General features: G+C 37.4%; 2 protein-coding genes across 4 annotated transcripts in view; one reads left to right on the forward strand and one right to left on the reverse strand.

Annotated features, from left to right (window-relative positions):
• Nucleotides 1-26,822, reverse strand: part of LOC132844855 (probable ATP-dependent RNA helicase DDX17) — a 146,957-nt gene that overhangs the window by 69,270 nt on the left and 50,865 nt on the right. The gene's annotated exons all lie outside the window — the stretch shown is intronic.
• bmerb1 (bMERB domain containing 1) lies at nucleotides 1,547-26,605 on the forward strand. Of its 3 annotated transcripts, none has more exons than XM_060868736.1 (6): nucleotides 1,547-2,046; nucleotides 11,955-12,075; nucleotides 17,199-17,272; nucleotides 18,366-18,480; nucleotides 21,516-21,598; nucleotides 24,731-26,605. In XM_060868736.1, the coding sequence occupies exons 1-6, from the start codon at nucleotides 1,749-1,751 to the stop codon at nucleotides 24,847-24,849; spliced, it is 810 nt and encodes a 269-aa protein (XP_060724719.1). In that variant the 5' UTR covers nucleotides 1,547-1,748; the 3' UTR covers nucleotides 24,850-26,605. The 3 variants fall into 3 exon arrangements, with proteins under 3 accessions (XP_060724719.1, XP_060724718.1, XP_060724717.1); XM_060868734.1 differs by lacking the exon at nucleotides 1,547-2,046 and adding an exon at nucleotides 5,500-5,734; XM_060868735.1 differs by lacking the exons at nucleotides 11,955-12,075; nucleotides 17,199-17,272; nucleotides 18,366-18,480; nucleotides 21,516-21,598; nucleotides 24,731-26,605 and adding exons at nucleotides 3,099-3,169; nucleotides 3,280-3,309; nucleotides 3,907-4,862 and having other exon boundaries at nucleotides 1,560-2,046.

Raw genomic sequence — 26,822 nt, forward strand, 5'->3', positions numbered from 1 at the left:
TATATATATATATATGTATTAAATTGCTGAAGCTGTGCCATCAGCACAATGAGCACAGTGTACTAATCTGTTTACAATCTTCAAAGACACTTTGTAAAGGCTTACAGAAGTGAAATAATATATTCAAAATGAAAGAAGGCTTAAAGTTACAGCTTTACCTCTTAATTTTGATTAAATGTGACTCAAAACCATATCAAAATTTACACACATTTGTTATTTGTATTTGCGAAGCTTCCACCATACGTGTCTGTGAATAATCTGTTACTACAGAAACAATAATATATTACAAGTGCATTCATATAAACTCCGACAAGCTGAAAAATGCACAGTCAGATCTGTTCAAACTAGTAGATCGTTTTTCCCAGCTTGTAAAAGTTTTTTTAAATGAATACTACATTGTATACAAGCTCATTTCTATAAAATAGAAGCAAGGCAATTTAAAAATCTCAAACATTTATTGATCAGTTCGTTGAGTAATAACAAAGCTAGAAAATATCATAGCAGTTCTGATTCTGAAGATGGTCAACCAGTTTCTCCAGCATGGGTTGTGATGGTTGGTGTAATTGATTAGACTGAGATGGATGTTTTTATCAGTGCTGTCAGAGCTTCAGTTGTAGAAAATAAATCAAAAGCTTACACCTTTCACTTTGTTATAAAGTACATGAAGTGGTGTGCCATTTGGGTACGTATGTATTGGGTATGTAAACAAACCCCAGTCATGGAAATACTTTTACTTTTCTTATCTCTGGCCAAACTTATACTTTACTTGGAAAGTGACTTACCTTTAAAAAAAATAAAGAATGACTGTTCGCTCCACAGTATAAAAATTATTCATTAAAAATTTATTTATTTGTTTGTTTATTTATTTATTTATTTATTTTACAGTATTTTACTGGCAACCTTCACTTTTCTGATGTGTTACTCAAAGCCTTAAACACTGAATCAACACAACTAGCGTGTACTTATTCAAAGGCATCAGTATTAAATCAGATTAACTAGCACTAAAATTGAATCTGTATTTTATCCATGCAAGATATTACAGTTCCTGGTTTACAGTTGTTTACTGTCAGTTTTTACAGAAATTTACGGGCAACCCTCTTAGCAGTAAATTACTATAAAATTCTGAAAATGATCTAAAATTATTTTTAAAAGAACACAGTAACTTTTTTCATTACAGTGTCTGTATCAGTCAGATTGGATCAGTTTAGCATCCAGTCATTTCAGTTTAGTTGAAACTATCAATCAACTTGCCAGTTTATCATCTGAGGTGACCTTCTCATGCTATTCAGTGTTGTTATAGCTGTAACTTGAACTTGAGGATTACATCAGTCATATGTTTCGGTATTAAATCATTTGCATGAAGTAGGACCAGGTCTCTTATCCACAAGTAAACAAAAATTAAAGCAGGGTAAAATTTAAACGTTTCCTCTTTTTATTGAGTAATATTTTGACACATGATCTATAGTTTCACTTCAGTACAGTTATTTCCCTGTACTTTTTCCACCCCTGACATCTCATTCATTCTTCATAAACTTCCCACGAGACTGATGCGCATGCGCGCTGTCATTCGGAACAGGTAGTGAAACCGGCTTTGGAGTTCAGCTCCTTCACACTAGACTATTTAACTCACAAACCCTCGTCTTGATTCAGAGATCACAGGATTAGGAATGGGAGCTTTTCTGTCTGTGTGAACTTGATCATTACGCACGGGGTTTATCAGTGAAATAGCGCTTTCTGTGTGGGTGACAATGCGGAACCCCATCAGGAGATATCCGTGGCTGACTAACGTGACTCTATACTCGGGTCTGTACGCTGGTGGGGACTTGATGCAGCAGTATTTGTCGAACAAGAATAATGGAAAGATTGACTGGAGGCGCACGAGAAACGTCGCGATCGTCGCGTTCTGCTTTAACGGCAACTTCAACTTTTTCTGGATGCGCTTCTTAGAGCGCAAACTTCCCGGAAGCTCCGTGAGCACAGTGTTGCGGAAACTCGCCATGGACCAGACCATATCCTTACCTCTGGCCATAAGTGCCTTCTACACAGGTTAGATACAATTCACTACTGCTACTTCTACTAACACAACTGCTACCAATACCACCGTCACCATCACCACCACTATCACCACCACTACTACCATCACCAACACCACCATCATCATCACCACCACTATCACCACCACTACCACCATCATCATCACCACCACTACCACCACTACCACTACCACCACCACCACTATCACCACCACCACTATCACCACTATCACCACCACTACCACCATCACCACCACCACTATCACCACCATCACCATCACTACCACCACCACCATAACCACCACCATCACCACCACCACTACCACTACCACCACCATCACCACCACCACCATCACCACTACCACCACCACCACTACCACCACCAATACTACTACCACCATCACCACCACTACCACCATCACGACCACCACCATCACCACCACAACCACCACCACTACCATCACCACCACTACCACCATCACCACTACCACCACCATCAACACTGCCACCACCATCACCACTACCACCACCATCACCACCACCACCACCACCACCACCACCACTACTACAACATTACTTCTACTTCTACTAGCACTATTACTACTGCTAGTACTATGTCTACTAGTACAAATACTATATTACTACTACTTCTAATACTCCCTGAATGTGATGCCAGTCCATTGCAGGGGACCACAAAAAGGCATTCTGTCATGTGACTATTGTCAGTCATGTGTCAGTCATGACATCATGAGGCACAAAAAGGCATTCTGTCATGTGACTATTGTCAGTCCACATGTCAAAAAATAAAACTATTTGTCAAAAAGTAAAACTTTTTTTTAAAAAATGTCATTAAGTAGTACATTTAAGAGCATTTAATGTCCACAGTTTTCCCCCAGAGTGTGGATTGTCAACTCTAAACACTATGTAGAGTGTCTGTTGCAAACCTTGGCATACCAGTATTACACCACCTCAACATAATAATGTACTTTCCAGAAGGATTTATATAAAACTCTTCAGATTAACTGTTCAGATTAAATTCAGATGAACTATTACTGATCGTTTCAGGTTTGAGCCTTTTAGAGAGTAAAGATGACATACTGGAGGACTGGAGAAACAAGTTTTTTAACACATACACAGTAAGTCTGTTAATAGTCTGGTATTTAAGAAGTGCATGATTTCAACACTGAATTGAATTTCATGATGTTTTTGTGATCATTTTAAAACATCATTTCATGATTTCTTGCAGACAGGACTCATGTTTTGGCCGTTCGCACAGGTAAAGTTGAATCTTAATTTCTCATCTATAGCATTTTATTACTAGGCTGTATTACATAAGAATTTCAAGTTAAAAAATGTTTTATTAACACAAATCAATAACCCTGTTTACTGTTAGATTTTCCCTTGTCTTCTAAATCTGTCTGTGGCAAATGAACACAAAAACATGGTGTATTTCATTACTGTTTTTTTTCCAATTCCATTAAGAGCTATTGCAGTAATTTTTTATCTTAGATTAAATTTCTACCTTCAGGAAGTCAAATGTACTTGCATACTAGATACTAGGTGTTGCAATAAGTTAAGTAATCTAGTAATTTGCCTTAAGAATATAAACAGGAGCACAAACGTAACCATATACATGCTCTCATAGGAAGTATTGTTCCATTGTTCAATTGTTAGAGTCACTTAACTAGAATTATATAATAAAGAAAATACCCTAATATCAAATATAAAAAATTACTGACTTGTTAATTCTAACATCAATTGCTGACTAAGCCCGTTATACCCTAGCAGTGTTGACTGATGAATGAACAGGAATATACTTGTGTGCAGAATGAAATTATATTGTCTCTTATCCACTTATGTCTCTTATTCCCAGTGCCTGAACTTTGCCTTGGTGCCTTTGTACCTGCGAACTACCTTTACGGGCTGCTGTGCTTTTGTCTGGGCTACATTCCTCTGCTTCTCTCGCCAACGTGGAGACGGGACACTGAAAGCGGCTCTGAACTGGATACACCAACTGAACAGCGAAGTGAAGGTTCAGGAACCCAGTGACAGCAAGTGATTCTGTGAACATACTGCAAGAAAGGATCCTGATCTTTATTCTATAAAGAGTTCAACTCCAAATCCTTATGCACAGATGGTTAACATACTTATATGCAAACATTGTTTTTGCAGTACATGTATTATAACGATGTTCATAAAGGACATCATTATCAAATCCTCATATTTAACACATCCCACCTGCAATCTGCTTCGGGTAAACTTGCTTATTGACAATGCTTATTGCTATATAAATAATATTGAATTTAAAAAAGTGCTAAATAAATCATTTTACATATTTAACTTGGTTAAATGTAGTAGAATCTACCGGACAAGAGTAATATATTTAATGACTGCTTATCTTTGAATATCTTTGAATACGAAATATAATTTTTTGTGATATTGAAGACATTGAAACACACACAAGTAGAAACCAAGTGAAAATCTTGGTTAATAAACAAGAAGATGTGTTCCAAATAACTTACGGTTACATATATTTTGTCATAAAAGCACCAGCCTTTAAGATATATCAAAATGTTTCCTAATGTTAGTGTCTGTTAAAATATTTTAACAGTATTGTGTATCTCTTATGTTTATGAATGATGTTACTTATGATTGTATGTAAAATGTGCCGAGACTGTATTAACGACAAAATATAAAACGATGCTGTCTGTGTAATATTACTACGCATATGAAATATTTTATAGCAAAACTTCATTCTGGATCGTGTGTGGGTGCATTTTGTTGCATTTCTGCAAAATGGGTACTGAAGAGTTGCATGGAGTTTTTTTTTATATTTTTTATTATACCTCATAATAAAGAGACATGACTGTCATTCAAGCTCTGTTTGTGTTTGGAGAGAAACTGATAATCCTCTGATAAATTCACTTTTAAAGGTGTAGGATGTTATTCTGACTTATGATCGTTAATTTTATAGACAGCTAAAATAAATTATTCCGCGATAGATTGTTTGCCATATAGATTTTTACACCTTTAAAGCAGCAGGGGGCGCCAACAGTTAAAACAACAGAAACACTTTATAATACCGTATAGACTTTATTATGCGTGAGTAACAATAATAACAATAGAATAGAAATAGAATAGAAATAGAAAGTTTACAGTTGTAGCCTAATATAAATATATATATATATATATATATATATATATATATATATATATATACGTATAAATAAAATAAGGTTATATATATTGTAAACTTTAAAAAACTGTAAACTTTTAACCTAACTTTTAACCTTCTATTCTATTTCTATTCTATTTATCCTGGATTATCTATCATAGCCTCTTCTACTTTTCTTGTTACCTTTTGCTGTAAATACCGCGCATGCGCCGTGCATCCACGCGTTCTACTTACTGCGCATGCGCCATGCATCCCGCACGGTCTTCCCCTCAGCATCCCGGCCAGCTTCGTTGTGCTCAGTCTCTCTGAGGAGGAGGAGGAGGATGCACAGCACCACGGTTAGGCGGAACCCATTCGGTTTAAACGGAACAGCAGAAGATTGAACAAAAACATTTACACCACATACATCACAGTCACAATACCAATAAAACAATATCATCGTCTGTTATGGAACTAAAGAAGTCCATCACGGATAACGAGAGGAGCTACGGCGCTGTGCGCGAGACCAAATGGAGCAAAGACGAAGGTATGAACTGTAATAACGCCTCACTGTGTAGGGCAATGAATTAGGGGTTTATTTATACAACTGACCCGGTGTCCAGAACAGATGGTGGGAATTAAAACAACAACGGTATACTTTCCACCACAACAAGCTTTTTTTTTTTTTTTTTTTTTTTTTTTTTTTTTTGCTCTGTTTGACACGTGAGCACGTTTTTATTTATTTATTTATTTATTTATTTATTTATTTATTTATTTATTTATTATCAAAACATTTAGTTTATAGCAGGAACAATAACAATAACACCACCTTATTTTTAGCAACATCGTTATAATGATGAAACATTTTTTTTTACAGTTAATTGGCTTGAAGAAAAATATGTAACCTAATGCATTCTACTAATAAAGAATATTTTAATAATCGAAAACAATATCATGATTTCTCTATAGAATTTTATATAAAGTGCAACTTTATCTGCTTTGCTCATGGCTCATGAAAGAGGGAAAAACAATGATGTGTCTGATATATCACCTTTATACACGGGTTATGTTTGGGAATAAATCAGATAATAAATAACGTAATAAATAATAATTAATAAATAAATCAGATAATAAATCCATCCATCTATCTATCTATCTATCTATCTATCTATCTATCTATCTATCTATCTATCTATCTATCTATCTATTTAAAATCATTTTTTCTCAGGTGCCCAGACAGTACATCCATCACAAGTTGTATATGTTTACACACACACACACACACACACACACACACGCACAAAGAGAGTGAGAGAGAGAGAGAGAAAGAGAGAGATGAGATGTGCGATAGCATTAAACATGTGGTTAATTTAGGCATTTTCTTCTCAAACAATAAACCACTTATGAAAGTGTCTGTTTTCTTTATTTTGTATCTGGGATTATGGAGGCAAATCTGTAGACTTCATAATGCTGATATGAAATGTGGTGAAGCTTCAAGTAAGTACTGGTACTGCTACCTAACCTTGTTGAAATGAGGTGGCTGTGGTGTAACCAGAATATACTACTTTATGTAAGGTATGTAAATAATAAATGATCGCACATACTCCTCATGAAAAATGTCTGAAAGATCACACTCCAATCTCTAATATCAGTCTGGAAACTGAGACAAAACATTTGTTTTTTAATGGTGGTACTAAAGCTTGTTTTATTTTTGAGTAGGCGCACGCAGCAAGGAAGACTATATAATGCTGAAGGGAGTTAAGTCCGTCAGTATGAAGTGAGAAGAAACCGACTCTATTTTTAGCCACGGCCATGTTCAGTATTTGTGTATCAGCAGAAGCAGCAGAAGCAGAAGCAGCAGCAGCAGCAGCAGCAGAGTTGATCCACGTCTCATCTCGCTAATCAAACAACACAGTGGCACTGACAGCACTGAGCACCAGGATTTGATTTGACAGTATAGCTCAGAAAGGAAGCGCTTATTGACAAAATGGGTGTAGGTTCAAATCCCAGGACTGTGGTGCAAGCCCTTGAGCAAGGCTCTTAAGCCCTAACAGCTCATCTCTGTGCTTGGACTGGATTTGATGTCACCTATAAGGTAGACAGAAGTGTCTGCAACTCCATTCAAACTCAAGTGGGTGTGGCTTAAACCTGAAAGTATGATATTTTTTAAATAGGTATATGTTTTAATACTGGGAGTGTTGATGTTACTAAAAACATGACAAGTTGTGTTTTTCTGTAACTGAAGTAAGGGCAAGAAGATTGTTTTCTTATGACCTGGTTCACATCAGTGGCCGTCATCACTCTGACGCCTGAGCTGCTAATAATAAAACATATCCTGAAATGAACTTGGAGGGTTAGAGCTGTTGAAACATTCAAAAAGCAGTGCTGCAACTTTAAAAAAGGCTGAAACTCTAGGCAGTCTGTGTTCCTTGCTGCTTACGTGATTGATGTACGTCCGAAATTAGTCGAGTGCCGTAAAGAGGTTTATTTTTACTTGTGTGAGATGTAAAGTTGTGTTTAATTTATAGCTGGATATCTGAGCCAATTTGATCAGCCAAACAAGTTTCCCTTTAAGGAATTAAAACGCTGTAATAGTTGTATCTTAAAAAAAAAAAAAAAAAGGAAAGGTTTTTCATTTCTATTGCACGGTGACATCCAGCCATTTATGTACAATCCAGAATTCTAAGAAAGAAAAACTGCAGCAGTTAGAAGTGTTAAATTAAAGCATTATTAGCCTTAACACCTAGACTAAATAATTAATGTATCTTATTACTGTATTATGTGACATGATACCATATAAAACACTTAATTTATACTTAAATTACTAGTTAATACATAAGTACAAATTACCCAGACCGAACGGTGCTCTTGAGATCAGCACTTCAGACACCAAACTCAAAAGGCAAGCCCTCATTACACTACATAATAGCAGAATGTAAATGAGCTTTCTCAGATCACTCAGGTGCAGGAACTGGATTTGACATGTTGTGTGTGTGTGAACAACCTCAGCTGCCGGTTGGCAGATCGGTACCGGCCGTGCGTATCTAGCGAACCTTGTTAACTGCCCTCAGTGAGAAAGGCGTGCTTTGCTGAGAGCAGCTGGCACGTTCCCAGGCTTTTGTGTGGGATTTCATTAAAAAGGGAGGAGTGGGAGTGGTAAGCCACTAACAACTGTTTCCCCAGGAAGGCACTGTGGCTTCATTTAATCAGTGAGCAACAGATGGAAAAAGAAGGAAAGAATTGACAGAGTATGTCAGTATGTGTGTATGCGTTGTCTGGGTAAGATTCAGTTCTAAAAAAAAAATTCACAGTGCGAGTATCTACATCCCAGTATCTGTGTAGCGTTTCACAGTTTCAGTGAGATAAAGGAAAATGAAATGATTTCTTAAGGAAATCTGTTTCAGATCACCTTTAGCTTTCAGTGTATTTTGGACAACGTCAGTGCTTGTCATGGACAGCGTCTCATTCTGTGTGTCTTGCTTAAGAGAAAAAAAACTGTATGTGTGTTATGTACGCCATAGTTGTTTCTTGCTAGACACGTCAGTTGTGGTTTCTTCAGTTGTCAATTTATCTGCTGTCCTCTTGGAGAAGCCTATCCGAGGCTGATTGTAGAGTCGGAGAAGAAAGACATTTATAATTAGTTATGGAACAGAGAGCATAATTGACCGTAATTGAAAACAGCATGACAAATAAAATAAGTGGTAGTTCAACTTTGTGTAGTTTGGATACAAAAAATATCACACACTTTTGTTTGTTCCAACAACACAGAAGGGGGAAACTTTTTTTTTTTTTTGAAGAATTACTGCTTAGTGGTGCATGACCATATAATTTGGTTTTGCACAACACACTGAAAATATGCATGAAGTAAACATGGGGCAGCATGATTCCTGTCCCAATGGACCTCCGTTAGTGCTTGTTGCAGTACCCATTTCTGACCGCTCAATATAAAATAAAACATAATAACTCTATTGAACACAATGAAGCAGTGTGCACACCCTGGCTATCTTCCTGCAAAGATCATGTTTGCTAACAAATGAGGTGTGTGTAACAGTCTGTGAATGCTAGAACTAAAACTAATACATATTTAATTCACAAAAAAAAGCCACAGTGAGTTACAAAATAAATTTCATGCTGTAGAGCAGGACTAATTTAAAATGGACAAATAACAGAGAGAGTCTATAAGGGACATCCAGGAATGTCTGATCAGTCAGTGTTCACTGTGGGATGATTGTCTATTGGGGCTGTGTATTTGTCTCAGATATATTACTTATACTCAAGCTATATAATACAGCGGCGCTAAAGGTCGCTACGCTACACTTGGTATGCTTGATATAATGTCTCAGAGTTAACTGAGGCTTTATCTTACATAAGGGTCTCTTGCTGCTTTCTAACAGCACGTGTGTGTGTGTGTGTGTGTGTGTGTGTGTGTGTGTGTGTGTGCAAAGTCTTCTTGGTGCTGCACATAGCCAGTTGTCAGGAGATTTAGCCTGAGAGAAGAAGCCCCAGCCCCCCACCAGTTTGAGGTTGTTGACGTGCTGAGCTGTGAGTCAGCACTGGTTGACGTGAGTCTTTACTGCTGCTTAAATATTCATGCAGCAGTCCAGGCAGATATTTACACTATCCCAGCTGTCATTTGATTTGTATTCATTTTGGAAATGCATGTATTCTCCCACCAGTTCAAAGCAACGAAGGCAGCAAGAACGATCTTCCTGATCAAAGATGGCATCTTCTATAACTCCTTGTCCCAACCCTGCTGCCTTGTACAGCAATAAGCCATTGTAAAAGCTGCCATGCTGGTGGGGTTTCTCATGCTCTCCCTGTAATTTACTCTTCCCGAGAGCTTCAGTTATACAGGACCATGCCTCCCTCACATATCTCCCCTATGGCCAATTACAAAGTTTCTGCTCCAGTACCTTGAGAGACAAGATAACTGTAGCTGTAAAGAAGCTGCTGATCTGATAGCCAAGGCCAAGAACAACAGAAAATGATACCACACTCTTTCAAGGATTGGATAATTGTCTGTGATATCGACTTTGCTGTAAGAGTTGGTGTGAAGGGGGAATCTCTGTGGTCTTCCTGGATGTAATGAAAAGACCGCTGCTCATTAACTCCAGGTTTTGCTACAAAAAAAAGGCTTCGTAATGGATTTGTGGTGCTGCACAAGTTAGTTGTGTTAAATGCAGTAAAAAGCTGTAAAGCCTGCAGCATCCACAGAGACGATTGTACATATTTTCATGTTGTTAAAGCCTGGCTTGTGATTCATTAGAGCTGCTTGTGAGAGATTTAGAAAGCCAGTCATTTAGATTGAAGCTAATGTAAAAATATATCCTCCTCAGTAGCCCATCTAAATTCTAACACTAGCCTGTGAAATATATGACAGTAATCTGATCCATGTAGAAGAAATGTTTGGATATAATTGGAATAATTACATTGGAAAGCATCTTTCCAGGAATTTTACACTAACAATCTATACACAATGTAGTTTTGCTTAAAAAATTTTAACTGATGATTTTTTGCATGCATTTTTCTTTTTTATTCTAGAAGTTTCCCCAGGACTGTGTTTATATTTCTGTCACTAGTATAAGGAAAGTCATACAAATAATTCTATATGTGTGTGTATAACTGTGTCGAGGTGTGTTTATGTATGTGAAGCCACAAAAGCTGGAATTAGAAAGCTATAAGTATCAGCCAGATATCTGTGTGTCGGTGCGTCACTCGTTGCTGCGGTGATGTGACTTACTTCTCGATTGGACTGCAGTAGACTCGAACGAACCCTAATAAGATCTTGCCATACTATTGTTTGTGATAATCAAATCTTTCCAATGTTTTAATAAGAGTAGCGTCCATAAGGCCTTAGTCACAAAAGGCTATAATGATGAGATCATCGCCTGTCTTACATCATCCTTATTTGTAAACAGTAGGATGAAAAACACTGTACTCATGCTGATTCATGATGAAGTGTGAAAGTTGATCTGCCAGCATGTTGCTGTACACTCACCCACTCTTACACACACACACACAAACACACTAATTCTCTATACTCTTGCTCTCTGGCTTTTTGGAGTTTCTCCACTTACTCTTCCTTACTCTGATCATTCAACTGATTACATTTATAATGTTAATTTCATTCTGATTGGCCAGAAGATGTTGATGTATTTTCTATAACATCAGATCAGACTATTTACCAGATACAGGCCAAATTACAGGTTAATATTAATGCGCATGTTCTAATACTGTAACGTATATAGTAAGTATAAAAGACGTGTATGGTGGATGCCATGTATTGTCTATAGGGTAACCGTTTTGGAAAGGATCTATAGTGTTAGCACTTTGTAACAGTCAAGGTAATGGTATAACAAAATGATCAGAAAGTGGAAATATAATTAGAGAGAGGAAAAAAGAGACTGGTCAGGGAACAACAGTTTATAGTGTCAAACAGAGTGAGAATAGGAACTAAGTTGTTTTGCGGACATTTTATAAACATAACCATGAATGGATAAAAATGTATGATGTGTCGTTCTTTAATTAATATATAATATTGGTAAAATGATGTAATATATGATGAAAAAACACTTCAGGACATGCTGTTATTGGAAAACATGTTGATTGTGGTGATAGTAACTGCACTTTAAATACTACTCCGATGTTAAGGATGTAAAATATAAACACCTTGTTGTGTATAAACACACATACATGTTCATACATGTTTACACGCGTGGCTCATCTTTCAAACGCAATACACACTGAGTGTTTCTGTTCTCCTACAGGTCAGATGGACGTATCCATGGCTGAGAGCTCCATGACTCCAGATGAGATCGAGATGGAGATGGCCAGGATCCAGAGGCTCAGGGAGGTGCTTGTCAGAAGGGAGTCAGAGCTCCGCTTTATGTGAGAAACACAAATCACTTGCTGTTTACTAGCTGTCATGTGTGTGTGAGACTTGGGTGTGCACTAATCAATTTAATGGAGGATTTAAAGCTGACTTGCTAGTCACTGCTGCTGCTTAGTTCCAGACACAGATTAAGTGTACTATTAGACTTATTAGTACAATATTAGACTATATTTATATTTTGGTTTTAATGCTGTTTAAATGCCACTCCTAATTTCATAGATTATTTATTAATGCATTAGTGAGGTAAAAGCATGTTTATTTATTCCCATGTACAGCCTAATTTAGCCTCAAGGCACACTTAATCTCTATAAGAATGAATTATGCAGCACGGTACCAATCAAGTTTGTACAGCAAAGCTGATTACATGTATATATGCATGCGTGCGAGCGTGTGTGCCGTGAAATGAAATGAACAATTGTTAAACCCCATTAGCATATTCATGATATTTAATTCCCTGGACCTTCAGCAAACCTGAAGACTGACAATTATAGTACACATAGGAATGTGCATTAAAGATAGACTTAAACAAAACCAAGCACTCCCAGCAAGGAAAATAACAAGAAAACTGGAATTAATTATGGTACCTTTGAAAGCCATTCTGTAGGCAGTCAGTCCACAAAGAGAACCTTTAGGAACCAGTAAGAGTGTCACATATTTACATTTCCAGCATTTAGCAGATGTCCTTATCCAGAGCAACTTAGATTTTTTTTTAAAATCTCATTTTATACAACTGAGCAATTGAGGATTAAGGGCCTTGCTCAGGGGCCCAGCAGTGGCATCCTGGTGGACTTGGGAATTGAACTCACCACCTTTCGATTGGTAGTCCAGCACCTTAACCACTAGGCTACCACATCCCCACCTTACACATTTTATTAGGAACACCTGTAGTCCTGCACAATCACACATTTTAATCAGTTAGTCATGTGGCAGCCGTGCAATACGTATGCAGACTCATGCAGGTATACAGATACATAGATCAAGAGCTTCAGTACGTATTCACATCAAATAACGGAGAAATAAATTGTCACATCAGTTCAAGAACGACTGGTTTGAGTATTTCAAAAGCTGCTGATCTCATGAGATTTTCACACACAGCAGCCTCTAGAGCTCAGACAGAATCGTGTGAAAAACAAAAAACACATGTGGCAATTCTGTGAGCTGAGAGAGATCAGAAGAGAATTTGCTGAGCTTTGCTGAGCCCGAGCCTATTGCAGCCTCACGTTACTGTTATTGGCTAACAGAAATGGAATCTGATGTGGTCTGATGTTCTACTGTTGAAGCGCACTCAGGGTTTAATGTGTTTCTGTTCACCATGGCTGCAAAGACAGGTCTCCTAATAGATGTCCCTAATAATTAATATTAAGGATGTATACTTTATAATTAATAATTCTTTCAGTAGTCAAGTTTTTGAGAAAATGAAGCAATATCTTGACTGTAGTTATGTGAGGAAACTGTGAGCATTAAGATTTAAAATGAGCATGACAGAAAAAGTCTGTAAAGTCTTTATTTTTATTTTTTTTATAATTTCTTCAATTTGAGGCAGTCTATACAAAGCACATAACCTTTAGATATAATTCATCCTTTCAGAGAAGGAAAGGAATAATTTGTAGATATTTGTGACTGATGTTTTGTTCTTAAAAAGGTCTCATATGCATTGAATTGTGTTAAGCCCTACTTATCCTAGGTCATTATTGTTAATATAGAACATTTACAATTTTAAATTCACATTATACAATTGTTTATTTAACATCAGCTATTCACATCGCAATATCTGGCATTAAACTCACATTTACATTGCTGGCATTTAGCAGACACCGTTATCCTGAGTGACTTACAAGCTTATTTCAATCTATACAACTGAGCAATTGAGGGTTAAGGGCCTTGCTCAGGGGCCCAGCAGTGGCAGCTTGGTGGACCTGGGACTGAACTCATAACCTTCCACTCAGTCGTCCAACACCTTAACCACTAGGCTACCACATCTCATGAAACTAACCTAACTGCATTTAAATAATCTGCAAAGTTGGATACAAATGAAATGGGTTTATTAAGGCCATAGAAAGAAATAAGGAAGGAAAAAGAAAGAAAGAAAGAAAGAAAGAAAGAAAGAAAGAAAGAAGGAAAAAAGAAAGAAAGAAAGAAAGAAAGAAATAAGGGAAAGAAAGAAAGAAAGAAAGAAAGAAAGAAAGAAAGAAATAAGGAAGGAAAAAGAAAGAATGGAAGAAATATAAAAAGAAAGAAAGAAAGAAAGAAAGAAAGAAAGAAAGAAAGAAAGAAAGAAAGAAAGAAAGAAAGAAAAAGAAAGAATGGAAGAAATATAAAAAGAAAGAAAGAAAGAAAGAAAGAAGGAAAAAAGAAAGAAAGAAAGAAGGAAAAGAAAGAAAGAAAGAAAGAAAGAAAGAAAGAAGGAAAAAGAAAGAATGGAAGAAATATAAAAAGAAAGAAAGAAAGAAAGAAAGAAAGAAAGAAAGAAAGAAAGAAAGAAAGAAAGAAAGAAGGAAAAGAAAGAAAGAAAGAAAGAAAGAAAGAAAGAAAGAAAGAAAGAAAGAAAGAAAGAAAGAAAGAAGGAAAAAGAAAGAATGGAAGAAATATAAAAAGAAAGAAAGAAAGAAAGAAAGAAAGAAAGAAAGAAGGAAAAAAGAAAGAAAGAAAGAAAGAAAGAAAGAAAGAAAGAAAGAAAGAAAGAAGGAAAAAGAAAGAATGGAAGAAATATAAAAAGAAAGAAAGAAAGAAAGAAAGATTAAACCCCAAAATGAAAAAAGCAATGAGTCAATCATGCAGACAACGTAGACGAAAGAAAAATGAAAATGAATAAATAAAGAAAGGATCTGACTCATCACTAGAATAAATAGGAGCCAGAATTTGCAATGCTCTATTAAAAGACTGGGCTGTTTAAATGATCAGGAGTCTGTAGTGGGATGTAGTGGGTTTTGTGGGATGTGATTATCAGCTACTAATCTAACTGCAGTGTTTTTAAAACATGGCACACTGATATTGTAATATAAACATGTGCAGTGTAAAAATGACCAGGCACCATGATATTCTGTGAAACTGGCCACCAATGAGATTAAGGTTCTCTCTCATAATTCATTCTTAACTCAGAACCGTATAATGCTGAGGCTGTTTCCCCGCTTTAATTAATTGTTTTCTGCTGTGGAGCCGAGATGGAAATCACATCAGTTCAATATGATTGGGTTTAATGCGGCTCTACTGTGGGTCATGGGGACATGAAGGGTTTCGGTGTGGTCGTAGCGTCTATGGGAATCCTGGGGATTCTGAATAAATGTATCTTGGCAGGCTGTGCATTAGTGCGTCACGAAACACTGCAAAGGTCTAACACAGACACACCCATACAAGCTCAGACACACACACACACACACACAGAGATAAAGATAGAGATGGAGGACCAGAATGAAAGAGATGGGCAAAGAGACAAAGAATGAAAGGCGAATGTCAAAGACAAAAAATGTCAAGACACGAAGCCAGATAGAGAGCTGCTTGCAGTCAAGAATCAATATCATGAAAACAGACAGACAGAAATTGAGGGACTATATGGAGATAGACTGAGGAGAAACAGCGAGTGGATGAGTCATCCTTCACTGTGGATTAAAGAGCTGGTAGCAGTCACTGCAGTGCAGGATGAGGATAAGGTGAGAAGTATGGAAGGAAGAAGAAAAAAAGAAAGAAGAAGTGTCAAACAGAGAAAAAATAGAGAGCAAAAAGGAGCAACAATCCCAGTGTGATTGCTTTGGTAATACGGAGGTTAAATGAAAAATAAGAGTAGTTGGTGAGTCACTGCTCTGATGTCTACCCACGACCTCCAGCCACAGCAGACAAACAGCGTTACACAACAGCAGAGAAGCTGGAAACGTGTTATGTATTATAATCGTATAGTGGAATTGTAGTGTTTATCATTGATGTGACTGATCAGTTGTGCTGATTTGGCGACCACAGACATTATTAGTTGCGGTTTAAGGAGTGAATAAAGAAAAGTCTGTATGAAGAGAACGCTGATGGTTGGAGTTCATGTTTGCTCAGGACCCTTATTTGGCTCTCAATGATTACTGGTGAACTAGTGGCAGCTAAGGCCCTGACATAGTGACTGAGACTTTGAGTTCAAATGATAGTAGCATCAAAGGACAAGGATAGGATGCTTCAAAGGTTGTGTACAGAAACCTAAAGGACAAACTCTGTTAGCCGCTGTCACGTCATATCATACTGTATGGTGGTCTAGTAAAGTGCATCAATAACAGACTATTAACTGAGGACAACAGTGTAGGTTTTCACATTACAGTCTTGACAAAGCACCAGCAAGTTGTTGGCAAACATTTCGTGTATGAAACCTAGTGTTTTATCCTCACATAAGTGAAAATATTTTGAGACTGGCTAATTTGTTCATTTAATTTTGCTGTATTTAACTTTATTCAAACCAGTATGTTGCTACAGTAAAGCGGAATCGCTCAAAATACAAAATACATAATGCAAGAAAGCTGGACCTCAAGCAATCATTTAAGCATTTGAATATTAATCTGCATTATGATCACTGATTATGGACCTGTCCCTATTTGTCTTGAGTCTCAAAGTCGTTGAAGTCTGCACTTTTGCTGAATGGGACAGCAACATATAGGGCTTATATTGAGCTTTCTTTAACCGTGCATAGATTAAAAACTGAAAAAGGATTTAATACGATTTTACACACTCTCATTCTGGCACTTTATTCAATACTGGATAGTTACCAAGCCATAACTAGCCAGGTTTAAAATATATAAAATGTATAGATATAGACTCTCATTTGTGTGTACAAATTTTAACATAATAATTAAATTGTACCAGTTCATGATTGTAGGACAAATTAGAAACCACAAACAACAAAAAATGATTGAAATGTATGCTACTATATAACAATTCTACTCACTTATCCCCCTACCCACTGATCCCATCCAACTAAATGCCATTCAGAAAAAAAAATACAACTAATAAAGATGAAAACGTTTTTCCATTCCATTACTCACGCTGAGACATAGCATCATGTCTCTCATGGCATACTGAATTGCACATTTATATCATTAGATACCGATGACCAGCACTGCTTCTTCCTCAAGCCTTTATTTTCTTTCTTCAGGATGGACGATATTCAGCTGTGTAAAGACATCATGGCCCTGAAACAGGAGCTGCGTAAAATTGTAGCAGTGCCAGGTTTGTACCCTTACCTTCAATAACAAGAACTTCTAAAATAACACGACACGACAGTTGCTTCTCATTCATATTTCATCGTTTTGGGTTGATCCTGGATGTGTTGTAGGAAACACCATTTGTTTTTATGGAGTATTCCAAAATGTTTATTCCTGAAACTGATTAAAGCCTGATGCTGTAGCAGGATTGAATGGTGCAGCTCTCAAGCACAGCTGATGAGCGTTATCACTTCTCTGACACAGAGGTTTACGTGGCTGTCAATAAGGATTGTGTGTATTGAGTTACTGTGTGTTTTTCTAAGAGGGAGAGTGAGTCAGAGGAAGGCAGAGAGAAGCATCTCTGGGCATATCTTCATTTTGCAGAGATGCTTTCAATATTATGTAGTGTGAAAAGAGCTGAGCTGGCACTTCCTGTCCTCCACACGCTCTGCCCTTCACCTTCCATCGATGTCTACATGTGCATACAAGGCAAAAATGACGATGAGCAATCCTCAGATATAAACAGAAAAAAACTAAAGCTCATTTCTGAAGGCAAAACCAATAAACGTAAGATGATTGGGTCATGCAGAGTGGATTAGGTATATTATGAGAATACAAAGTAGATATGACAATATGACAGCTACAAGAATAGAACAGGTAGGAAAATAGGATAGCTTCGAGAATAGGACATGCACGAGATTACAGTAGACGCAAGAATAGGACAATTAAGAGAATATAACAGCTATGAGAAAACAATAGCTAGGACAATAGAACAGCTGTGAGAATATAATTGCTTCGAGAACCGAACAGCTATAAGAATAGGACATCTGTGAGAATACAACAGGTTCGAGAATAGAACAGGTACGAGATTACAACAGCTATGAGAATAGTCCAGGTATAAGAATATAGTCAGGAGTCCAGGAAAGCAAAAATGGCAATGTTTTTATTCATAAGAAGAATAGAAACGTTGCCAATGCAAAGAGAATAGAAAATTGACAGGAAAAGAATAATGCTGGTTTCCTTTCCTATGATCATCCAAATAACTAATGGAATTTATGTTTACATTAATCAACCCCTGTCATTAATCTGTCTTTTTTTTCCTTTTTCTCTCAACCCAGAAAAGGAAAAGAGCAAGAAGCACCGACAAAAAGAAGAAGAGCTGATTCAGAAGATCCATAAGCTGGTGGAAAAGAGGGATTTCCTAGTGGATGATGCAGAGGTGGAAAGATTGAGGTATGTGTAAGAGGGAGGTCAAATAAATAACCAAAGAGAAAAGTAAAGGCAGTAAAGGCAAAGTGGTGCGTGGAGGTGTGGATATGACACACCGCTATCATCTACACCTACACAATGTGTTCCACAGAAAATAAGGAGCTTGCTCTCTGCACATGGCCATACTTAGTTAAAAAAAAACCTATGTGGTGGCTTCAAAGAGAATTCAATCCCTGATTACATAGTGAGTCAGGTCAGGTCTGAACTAAACCTTGGTCTGACAAATTGGCGCTTAGTAGAACATCGTGAAAAGCTGCATTGTGTGATTTTTATTTTAGGTCAAGGGTGTGCTGAAATTGAATGCTTTTGTTCTAACCAAGCAAGAGCCACACTGCTTCTTTGTGGATAAGATCTCACAGCCCTGACTATCATCAACCCATATCTATTAATCGATAACACTCTGAAGCATTGCATGCATATCAGTTGCGAAACATAGCACAGACCACGGTCGTATGCTAATATTAAAACTAGTCACAGCTCTCAGGCAGCAAAATGGATGTATAAGGAAATGGCCATGGAGAGAAATCATTCAAATGAGTTGGAAAGGATCAGGTGGATTTTCATAGAGATCAGCTTAAAAGGTTTCATGAAGACAACTCTGCTCCTTATGGATGGAGTATTGTTTGGATCCATTTTTCTTCGGGGAAAAAAAAAGTCTGCATACATAATTACAGTAACTGCATAGCTAGTCTGATAATCAGACATTATATTAACCAGATTTCCTCATTGCTGTCACTGTCTGCATTTGTTTAAGCTAATAAGCTAATAAGCTATGTATTGCCAAGCTCACAAAAATTTTGGACTGAGATCAAAATAATTTAAGGGGCAGAACCTTATCAGAAGCTCATCATCCTTTGAGCATGGACAGACCAATGTGATTAGCCAGCATTGCTCTGATCATCAACGGAGGGAAAAAAAAAACAAAAAACAGGAACTAGCCACCTAGCAGAACGTGGTCCATTGCGGACTGAGCAAAGCATTTGAACGGACAAAACTCTAGTTTCCTAAACATGAACCAGCACAGCTTCTAGAGCAGAGAATCCTTTTAAATATCCAGTCACGTGCATTTATGTAAATTATCTAGCAGAAGGCAACTCTGAATTAGCCACAGACATTAGCCTAGGAATGGACTTTCTCACAAATTTTCATAATTTCCCTTCTCCTGCCTGATTAGCAAACTGAAGCCATAGCTTGTTTAGATGCAGTTGGCAGAAGAGTGTGTTGACTTGCCCTGTACTGCATTTGAAACACATTAAAAAAACTGTTGCTGGTGTTCAGTCATGTTAGATGCTTCAAGTAAGCCAGACCTTGTTACATAACCTTGGACTTTTACAAACTAGACTTTTACATATTTTGAGTTGCATAACAGAATCTTGCGATAACAAAGTGCAGCTTTTATTTTGCACCAAAGCCAAACCCATGTGTGCGAGAGAACGAGCGTGTAACGAAACGAAACGAACAAGTGTGAGATCCCATCTGACATCCAGTCTGTATCCGAACACACAGTCATGCATATTTATGACACTAAATGTTCCCAGATTCTTTACCAAACCGTGATATTTGCTAATTGGCAGCCACATTATTAAGAAGGTAAAGATTTGATTAGTTCCCTGTGGACAAAGAATGCCCCCTTTAACAATTAATAATTGTTAAATTGAATAATTAACTGGATTTGAAAACTAATTAAACCACAGGACATCCCAGACCCCTATATACACGTTTAAACCCGATCACTTTCTTACACCTGAAAATGCTACACCTCTATGGCACATCGAACAAATATCGTAGCCTTGCTGTCTAGGAAAGTGAAAAGAGGTTAAAGTAAAGATGCAGAATATAATTCTAGTTTTAGAAATACATTTAAACATTAGTTTTGTAATCAATGCAAATTTCTTTCTGTACTGTGTATTTCTGTATTTTTTTTTTCTTTATTTTAATACCATTAAAATATCAGCTAAGGAAAAAAAAGGCTAGTAAAATGAAAAAATTCTTTTTTTTTTTCTATTTTTACAAAATTTTTTTGGACTACTAATAGGGAAAAAAATGAAGAAAAACTGATCAACTGTAATTAAAATAGGAAAAAAAGGAAGATTAAAGAAAATAGTAGAATTATGTACGTGTATAATCCCAACAACAAACATCTGTTTTTTTTAATACATATTAAAGTTACTTTTAATGTATGTATTAAAACCAACAGAGTATGGAAAGAAAAGGAACACACTCACTCACTCACTCACTCATTTTCTACCGCTTATCCGAACTACCTCGGGTCACGGTTTACTATCTCAGGCGTCATCGGGCATCAAGGCAGGATACACCCTGGACGGAGTGCCAACCCATCGCAGGGCACACACACACACTCTCAGTCACTCACGCACTCACACACTACGGACAATTTTCCAGAGATGTCAATCAACCTACCATGCATGTCTTTGGACCGGTGGAGGAAACCGGAGTACCCAGAAAAGGAACAAGGAAAAGAAAAAAAACAGTAAAAAATATTAAGAATGTGACATTTATTAGAGCATAATCCACCAGACCAGTAAATAGAACAAATACAATAGTATTTTTTTTTGTTGTATTTTTTTAAAGCAAGTAACGAGCAGAGCACAGCACATGGAGTATGGAGCATATATAAGCTGCCACATAGCTCTGAATAAGCAGACTATCCATCACGATTATTTTTTAATTCTTCGTATTTAATTAGTGAATCACAGAGAGAATGTTTTTCAGTCTTGGTGAGAATTTTTACACTCATTAGCGTTCGTCAGAGCGAGAGCTCATCAACACCTCTGTGACCTAACTGCAGCTCTCAAAGCTTTATGACTCATTCCTGCCATCCTTTCACTCATTTTCTCTCCTCCCCTCCCTTTTTCCCTTTCACTCTTCGTGTCTCATCCCAGTTTTATTTACCCGTCTCCCAAGACTCTCGTTCTGTCCGTCTGTCCGTGCTTTTTGCTCGTGTCTGTGACTCACACGTGTGCTCTTCATCTCTGCAGGGAGCAAGAAGAGGACAAAGAGATGGCAGAGTTCCTCAGGCTCAAGCTCATGCCACTGGACAAACTGCCCAGAGTCACACAGAGTGAGTGGCGCTGATTCAGCGACACTTTTTATGACGTAAAACGGACACAGAACATTAGTAATGTGTTATAAATACAGTACGTAGAGACCTAGATACATTCCGTAGAGATGGCTATAAATCAACTTGGCTTTAAAAATAAATGAAACACTAAAATGTAGAGCCGGTTTTTGCAGCAGGTTTTTGGGTTTCTTTTCAACCACATCCTTATACAGACTGGACTTGTTTTATATGAGGAGGTGGAGTAATACAAATCTGTCACGTCTTATTATTTTTATACAAAAAGACGTGCGTGTATCTGGAAAGCTGCCATCCCCTTTTTATCTTCCATGTATGAAGAGTACCAGCAGTTTATATCCAAACAACAGTAAACATGACAAGAACTTCGTGTGATTAATGTTCATGTAAAACATTTTTTATTAGCAGTCAATGGTGCCAAATAGGACAGTTTGATTATTGCTGAAACTGATTGTCTAGGATTTTCATGCACAACAGTTCAAACAGAAGTGAAGAGCAGGACTGCATATGGAAACGCTTGGGTCAGAGGGTAATGTCCAGACTGGTCTGAGCTGACAGGAAAACTACTCTTTACAACAGCAGATCATAAGGGGTTCCATTCCTGTAAAGTAAAGAACAGAAATCTGAGGTGATCGAGGGCAAAGGGTCACTCGAACTGGACCAGGAGCTGTTTATAAAATCTGATTTTATGCATTTCAATTTTGTCGGATGAACGGATAAACACGCAGATGAGCAGGATCCGTATTCATAAAGATTCTACAAAATGATCTGAGAGAGCTCCTAATTTAGCTTATACAAGAGTGATTCAGGACCGAACTAAGAGCAAGAAAAATGACACATTCTTTTGAAGACTGATTGGTTGTACAATAAAAAAAAATAAAAATAGGAGCGCTTTTAAAATCTGGTCTATTATAAGCCTTCATTTTGTCTTCATGTTAAGATATTTGAGACTATTTCGTGTAGTGATTATGTTCATGACCGATCATATCAGAGATGCACTAACATCTCACTCACTCACTCACTCATTTTCTACCGCTTATCCGAACTACCTCGGGTCACGGGGAACCTGTGCCTATCTCAGGCGTCATTGGGCATCAAGGCAGGATACACCCTGGACGGAGTGCCAACCCATCGCAGGGCACACACACACACTCTCATTCACTCACACACTACGGACAATTTTCCAGAGATGCCAATCAACCTACCATGCATGTCTTTGGACCGGGGGAGGAAACCGGAGCACCCGGAGGAAACCCCCGAGGCACGGGGAGAACATGCAAACTCCACACACACAAGGCGGAGGCGGGAATCGAACCCCCAACCCTGGAGGTGTGAGGCGAACGTGCTAACCACTAAGCCACCGTGCCCCCCCATGCTAACATCTGTATGTTATAAATTTAATAAATGTAATGTAAACATCTCCGACACAGCGCAGAAATGTCATAGCACTAAATTATATCATTTCTGCTGCTATGGCATTTCAGCTCTGTTTCCAGAGATGTTAGCGTATCTCTAAATGTCATAGCGCAGAATATTTTGCATTTCTTCACTGTCAGAGATGTGATCTGTAATATGATTGATCACAAAAAAATAAAAAAATAGATCCCTAAACAATCAAATCTGTATTATTATATAATTATACAACCATTTATAATTATGATATTAAATATTGTATACATTTCTTCTCCCGCTTCACCTTTAGACCATTTTCTCCTCTGATAAATAAAGTCTCAAACATATTAAAAGTTAAAAGTCCTCCTCACTTAGTCACACCTAAAACCTTTTGAACTTATGAGCTCTTTTAAGGGTTAAGATGCTTTATGAATAACTTTTATCTTTACTAGGATCTTCTCTTTAAACTTAAGGGGGAACGCCCACATTTCTAAGAATTTTCTTAGAATTACGTCACTCATTAGCTAACTAACTAACGAATTTTAATGAATATGCGGCCTGGGGTACAGGTTTTCTGATTAAAGCTCAGATTGACGTGGTAAAGATTCTTTAATATCAGTACAAGAAGATTTGCTCTTTGTATAAAGCGATCTTTTCACTCATCTCTCACTTGGTTAAGTTTAAGACATTGAGCAATAAATAACAGATGATGCTTAATGATCCACAACACCTTGCTGGGTTACAGTTCCAAACTCCTTCTACGTAGAAGACATTCTGTCCAGTCTGATGCCCATCTAGGACTCTAATGTATATATCTCCCCTAAGCATTCAATGAAGGTCTTGCATCATACATCGTAGGCTTTCTTGTAAATCAGAAGCCTTACTACCAAGTGATAGATTTCAGCCTCTTACATCAAGCCAAGTGATACATCAAGTTAACAAATTCCCATAGAGGTCAGCGATGCTTTAACGATCACTCCAGTCTACAATGAGTCACATCTATGCTTCACCTCACTCCCCGCTCACACTCTCTTGCCTTCTGATAAAATGAGCAATCCTCATGTGGCTAGCATGACATTATACAAGCTTCAAAATTGAGAGCCTTTAGTAAAGACAATTGCACACGACAAGACAGAAACAATTTCCAGGTGAATTTATGCTTCGTTTTTAATCAGCATCTTTAAATCCAGGCTACACAAATTCACATATTTTCTTATTTCAAAGGCATTCGATGCATAAGACACCTGATGAAAAAATATGCATACTTTGTGATATGGTGCGGTTTCTGTAAATTTTTTGGAAAGAGTCAGGTACAGGTTTAGGCTTCTTAGGTTCAGTGAAAAAATCTAATTGTTTGCATTCAGATTTGTAGCAACAGGTTCATGAAGACCCTCATATGGGTGTTATGAACTGGTGTCCACAAAAACGTTATGCATATAGTGTATATATGTTCGGTTTGAGCCACAGCATGAAAAACACTTACACAGTGGGCTGCAGAAGTGCCAGTTATCTGGCACTGCAGCTTAAATGAAAAACGAATTCAAAATCCATATATAACCCTTCTGCATATTGCCCAAGGAGCTGACGGCTTCTCCAGAGTGCCAGCGTGTTAATTGCTTGAATGTTGGGTTGTCTTAAAGTTTAATATAAAATTAACAAGGCATCTTGTTACTGATGACAAACCTTAAGCATTTGTTAATCATCTTGCTCCTTGTACCTTCTCAGGTCCTCCAAAAGCGAAAAAGCCGACTCCAGAACCTCCGCCAAACAAACCGTCCATTACCAAGAGCAGCGTAGCAGTCATAAAGGACTGCTGTGGAGCTACACAGTGCGCCATCATGTAAAATGCTCTCCACGTTACAGCTAGTACGTTTCAGAAAAACATAATCTTATCTTGGGTTGATTAGGCTGATAGCTTTTTTTTTTTTTTTTTTTTTGCATTTACATAGCAGGATGTGGTACCATTGTTCATTTTAGAAGTGCCAGGACTCATTTAAAATGATTTACTTTGCATTAAAGCATTTTTATTGCTGTATATAAATGTGAGATGATGTAATTTGGCTCTAATTTGAAAAACGTGTTGGTTGGAAATGTTATGATTTATGAGATGTCCTGGTTTCACGAAGCAACACGAGAAGCACTGGAGAGTTCTGAGAATTCTAGTATCCACTTCAAGGAAGGATCGGAATCTCTAGTATTTCAAGTTCTAGATCTCTTTTTAGAATTTTAGTAATCCCGTAGAGTAAGGACCTGAAGCGGTGTTGCATTCTGGAATGACCAGTAAATCTAGAATACTCCTCGGCAAGGATCTGGTGCATAACTGCCCCTTTTTAACCACAAAACCATCTGCTCCATTTTATCTCCAAAGATCTAGTGGACTGAACATTTACAGTATCTTCAGCATCAGAGCTCTGTATAACGGGCTTTTCATTGCTATGGCAACAACTCATAAAAAGTTATATGCATGGCCATGACAAGTGAACAGACCTGAATAATGTGGAGCATTTACAGAATACTGTTGAAAAAGAAATAATCACAAACATGAAGCAGTCATCAGTGAGGGGAAAAACCACTTTCCTTGAACACTGTGGAAACACCTAAAGGTCGATTCTTCGACTTTGTCCACATGTATGTGAAAGCTGTCCTTTTATGCAAATTTTATGAAACTTTTAGCAAGAGACGATGAAGTGAACAAAGTACTTCAAAAGTACAAACAGGGCATAACCATCATCTTTACCTCTTGCCATGCAGTACCGTGTGACATGGCACCCAACATTAATCTAGGTGAATTTCACTATTAATGCAAAAGCAGAGCAATCTGCAATCTGAGCTCGGAGAATATCTCAAGCAGCAGGAGTGCACATGGTCGTAAAAACTGTCATAGTATTTAAAAAAAAAAAAGGTATTCATGTGTGTGATGCACTGACGTCAACATGTAGATAAACCCCTGTATAAGAGAGTGTGCACAATGCTATTATGAATTATATTCAATAAGGGATCATTAATTATGCTATAATTTAGTCCAATAATTGAATTAACTGCCCCAGTACAAACACTTGTGCTAATTTGCATGTTGGCCTAGAAGAACTTTACAAGCACAATATATACATGTTCCAAGATAGGACACTACTTGGGTTAACGTGTACACAAGAACACACACACACACCCCAAGTTCTCAAGTTCTGAGCATTTCCCCTTGTCAGTTCTACACCTTACTGAGTTGAAAAATGTACTACTGTAACTATTTTTAAAAAAATTAGCTGCGTATTTTCCAGCGGAGGTCTAAATCTATCGTTTCTCACATATTTGCTGCGATTCCTACCAAAAGAATGAAACCTGATTAGACCCAAGCAACAACCATATCGGACTTCATTTCCATGCCTGTGAACAGAACACTTTCCCCACAAACACAGGGTGTTGGTGACATTTTCTTGCTTGCAAGTTCTTTATGTTGTTGCACATTTAGTGTTTTGTGAGCTTTTTTTTCCTTCACAAAAGATCTGACTGCAAATTTCAGGAACGTTACAGAACGCGACACTAGAAAACGTTCGTGAGATTTGCACAAGCACTTAAACGTTATTTGTAAATATGTGTTCCAATAAAAGCATCTTTCAGGAGATTGTTAGTAGTCTGTTTGTGTTTGGAAAGAACATTTTGGTTCCAACAGAAATGGATCATGGTCATAGAATAAGCATAACCGTGCACAGCGAGATTATATAAACACCAAAAGGCTTCATTTCTTCGCTGAACATAGCTTTTACAGTTTGGCTTTTTTGTAAATGTTCAGAAACAGCTGTAATTGTTAGCAAAATACTGC

This window comes from Tachysurus vachellii, chromosome 4 (genome assembly GCF_030014155.1).
Source record: "Tachysurus vachellii isolate PV-2020 chromosome 4, HZAU_Pvac_v1, whole genome shotgun sequence".
NCBI lineage: Eukaryota > Metazoa > Chordata > Actinopteri > Siluriformes > Bagridae > Tachysurus > Tachysurus vachellii.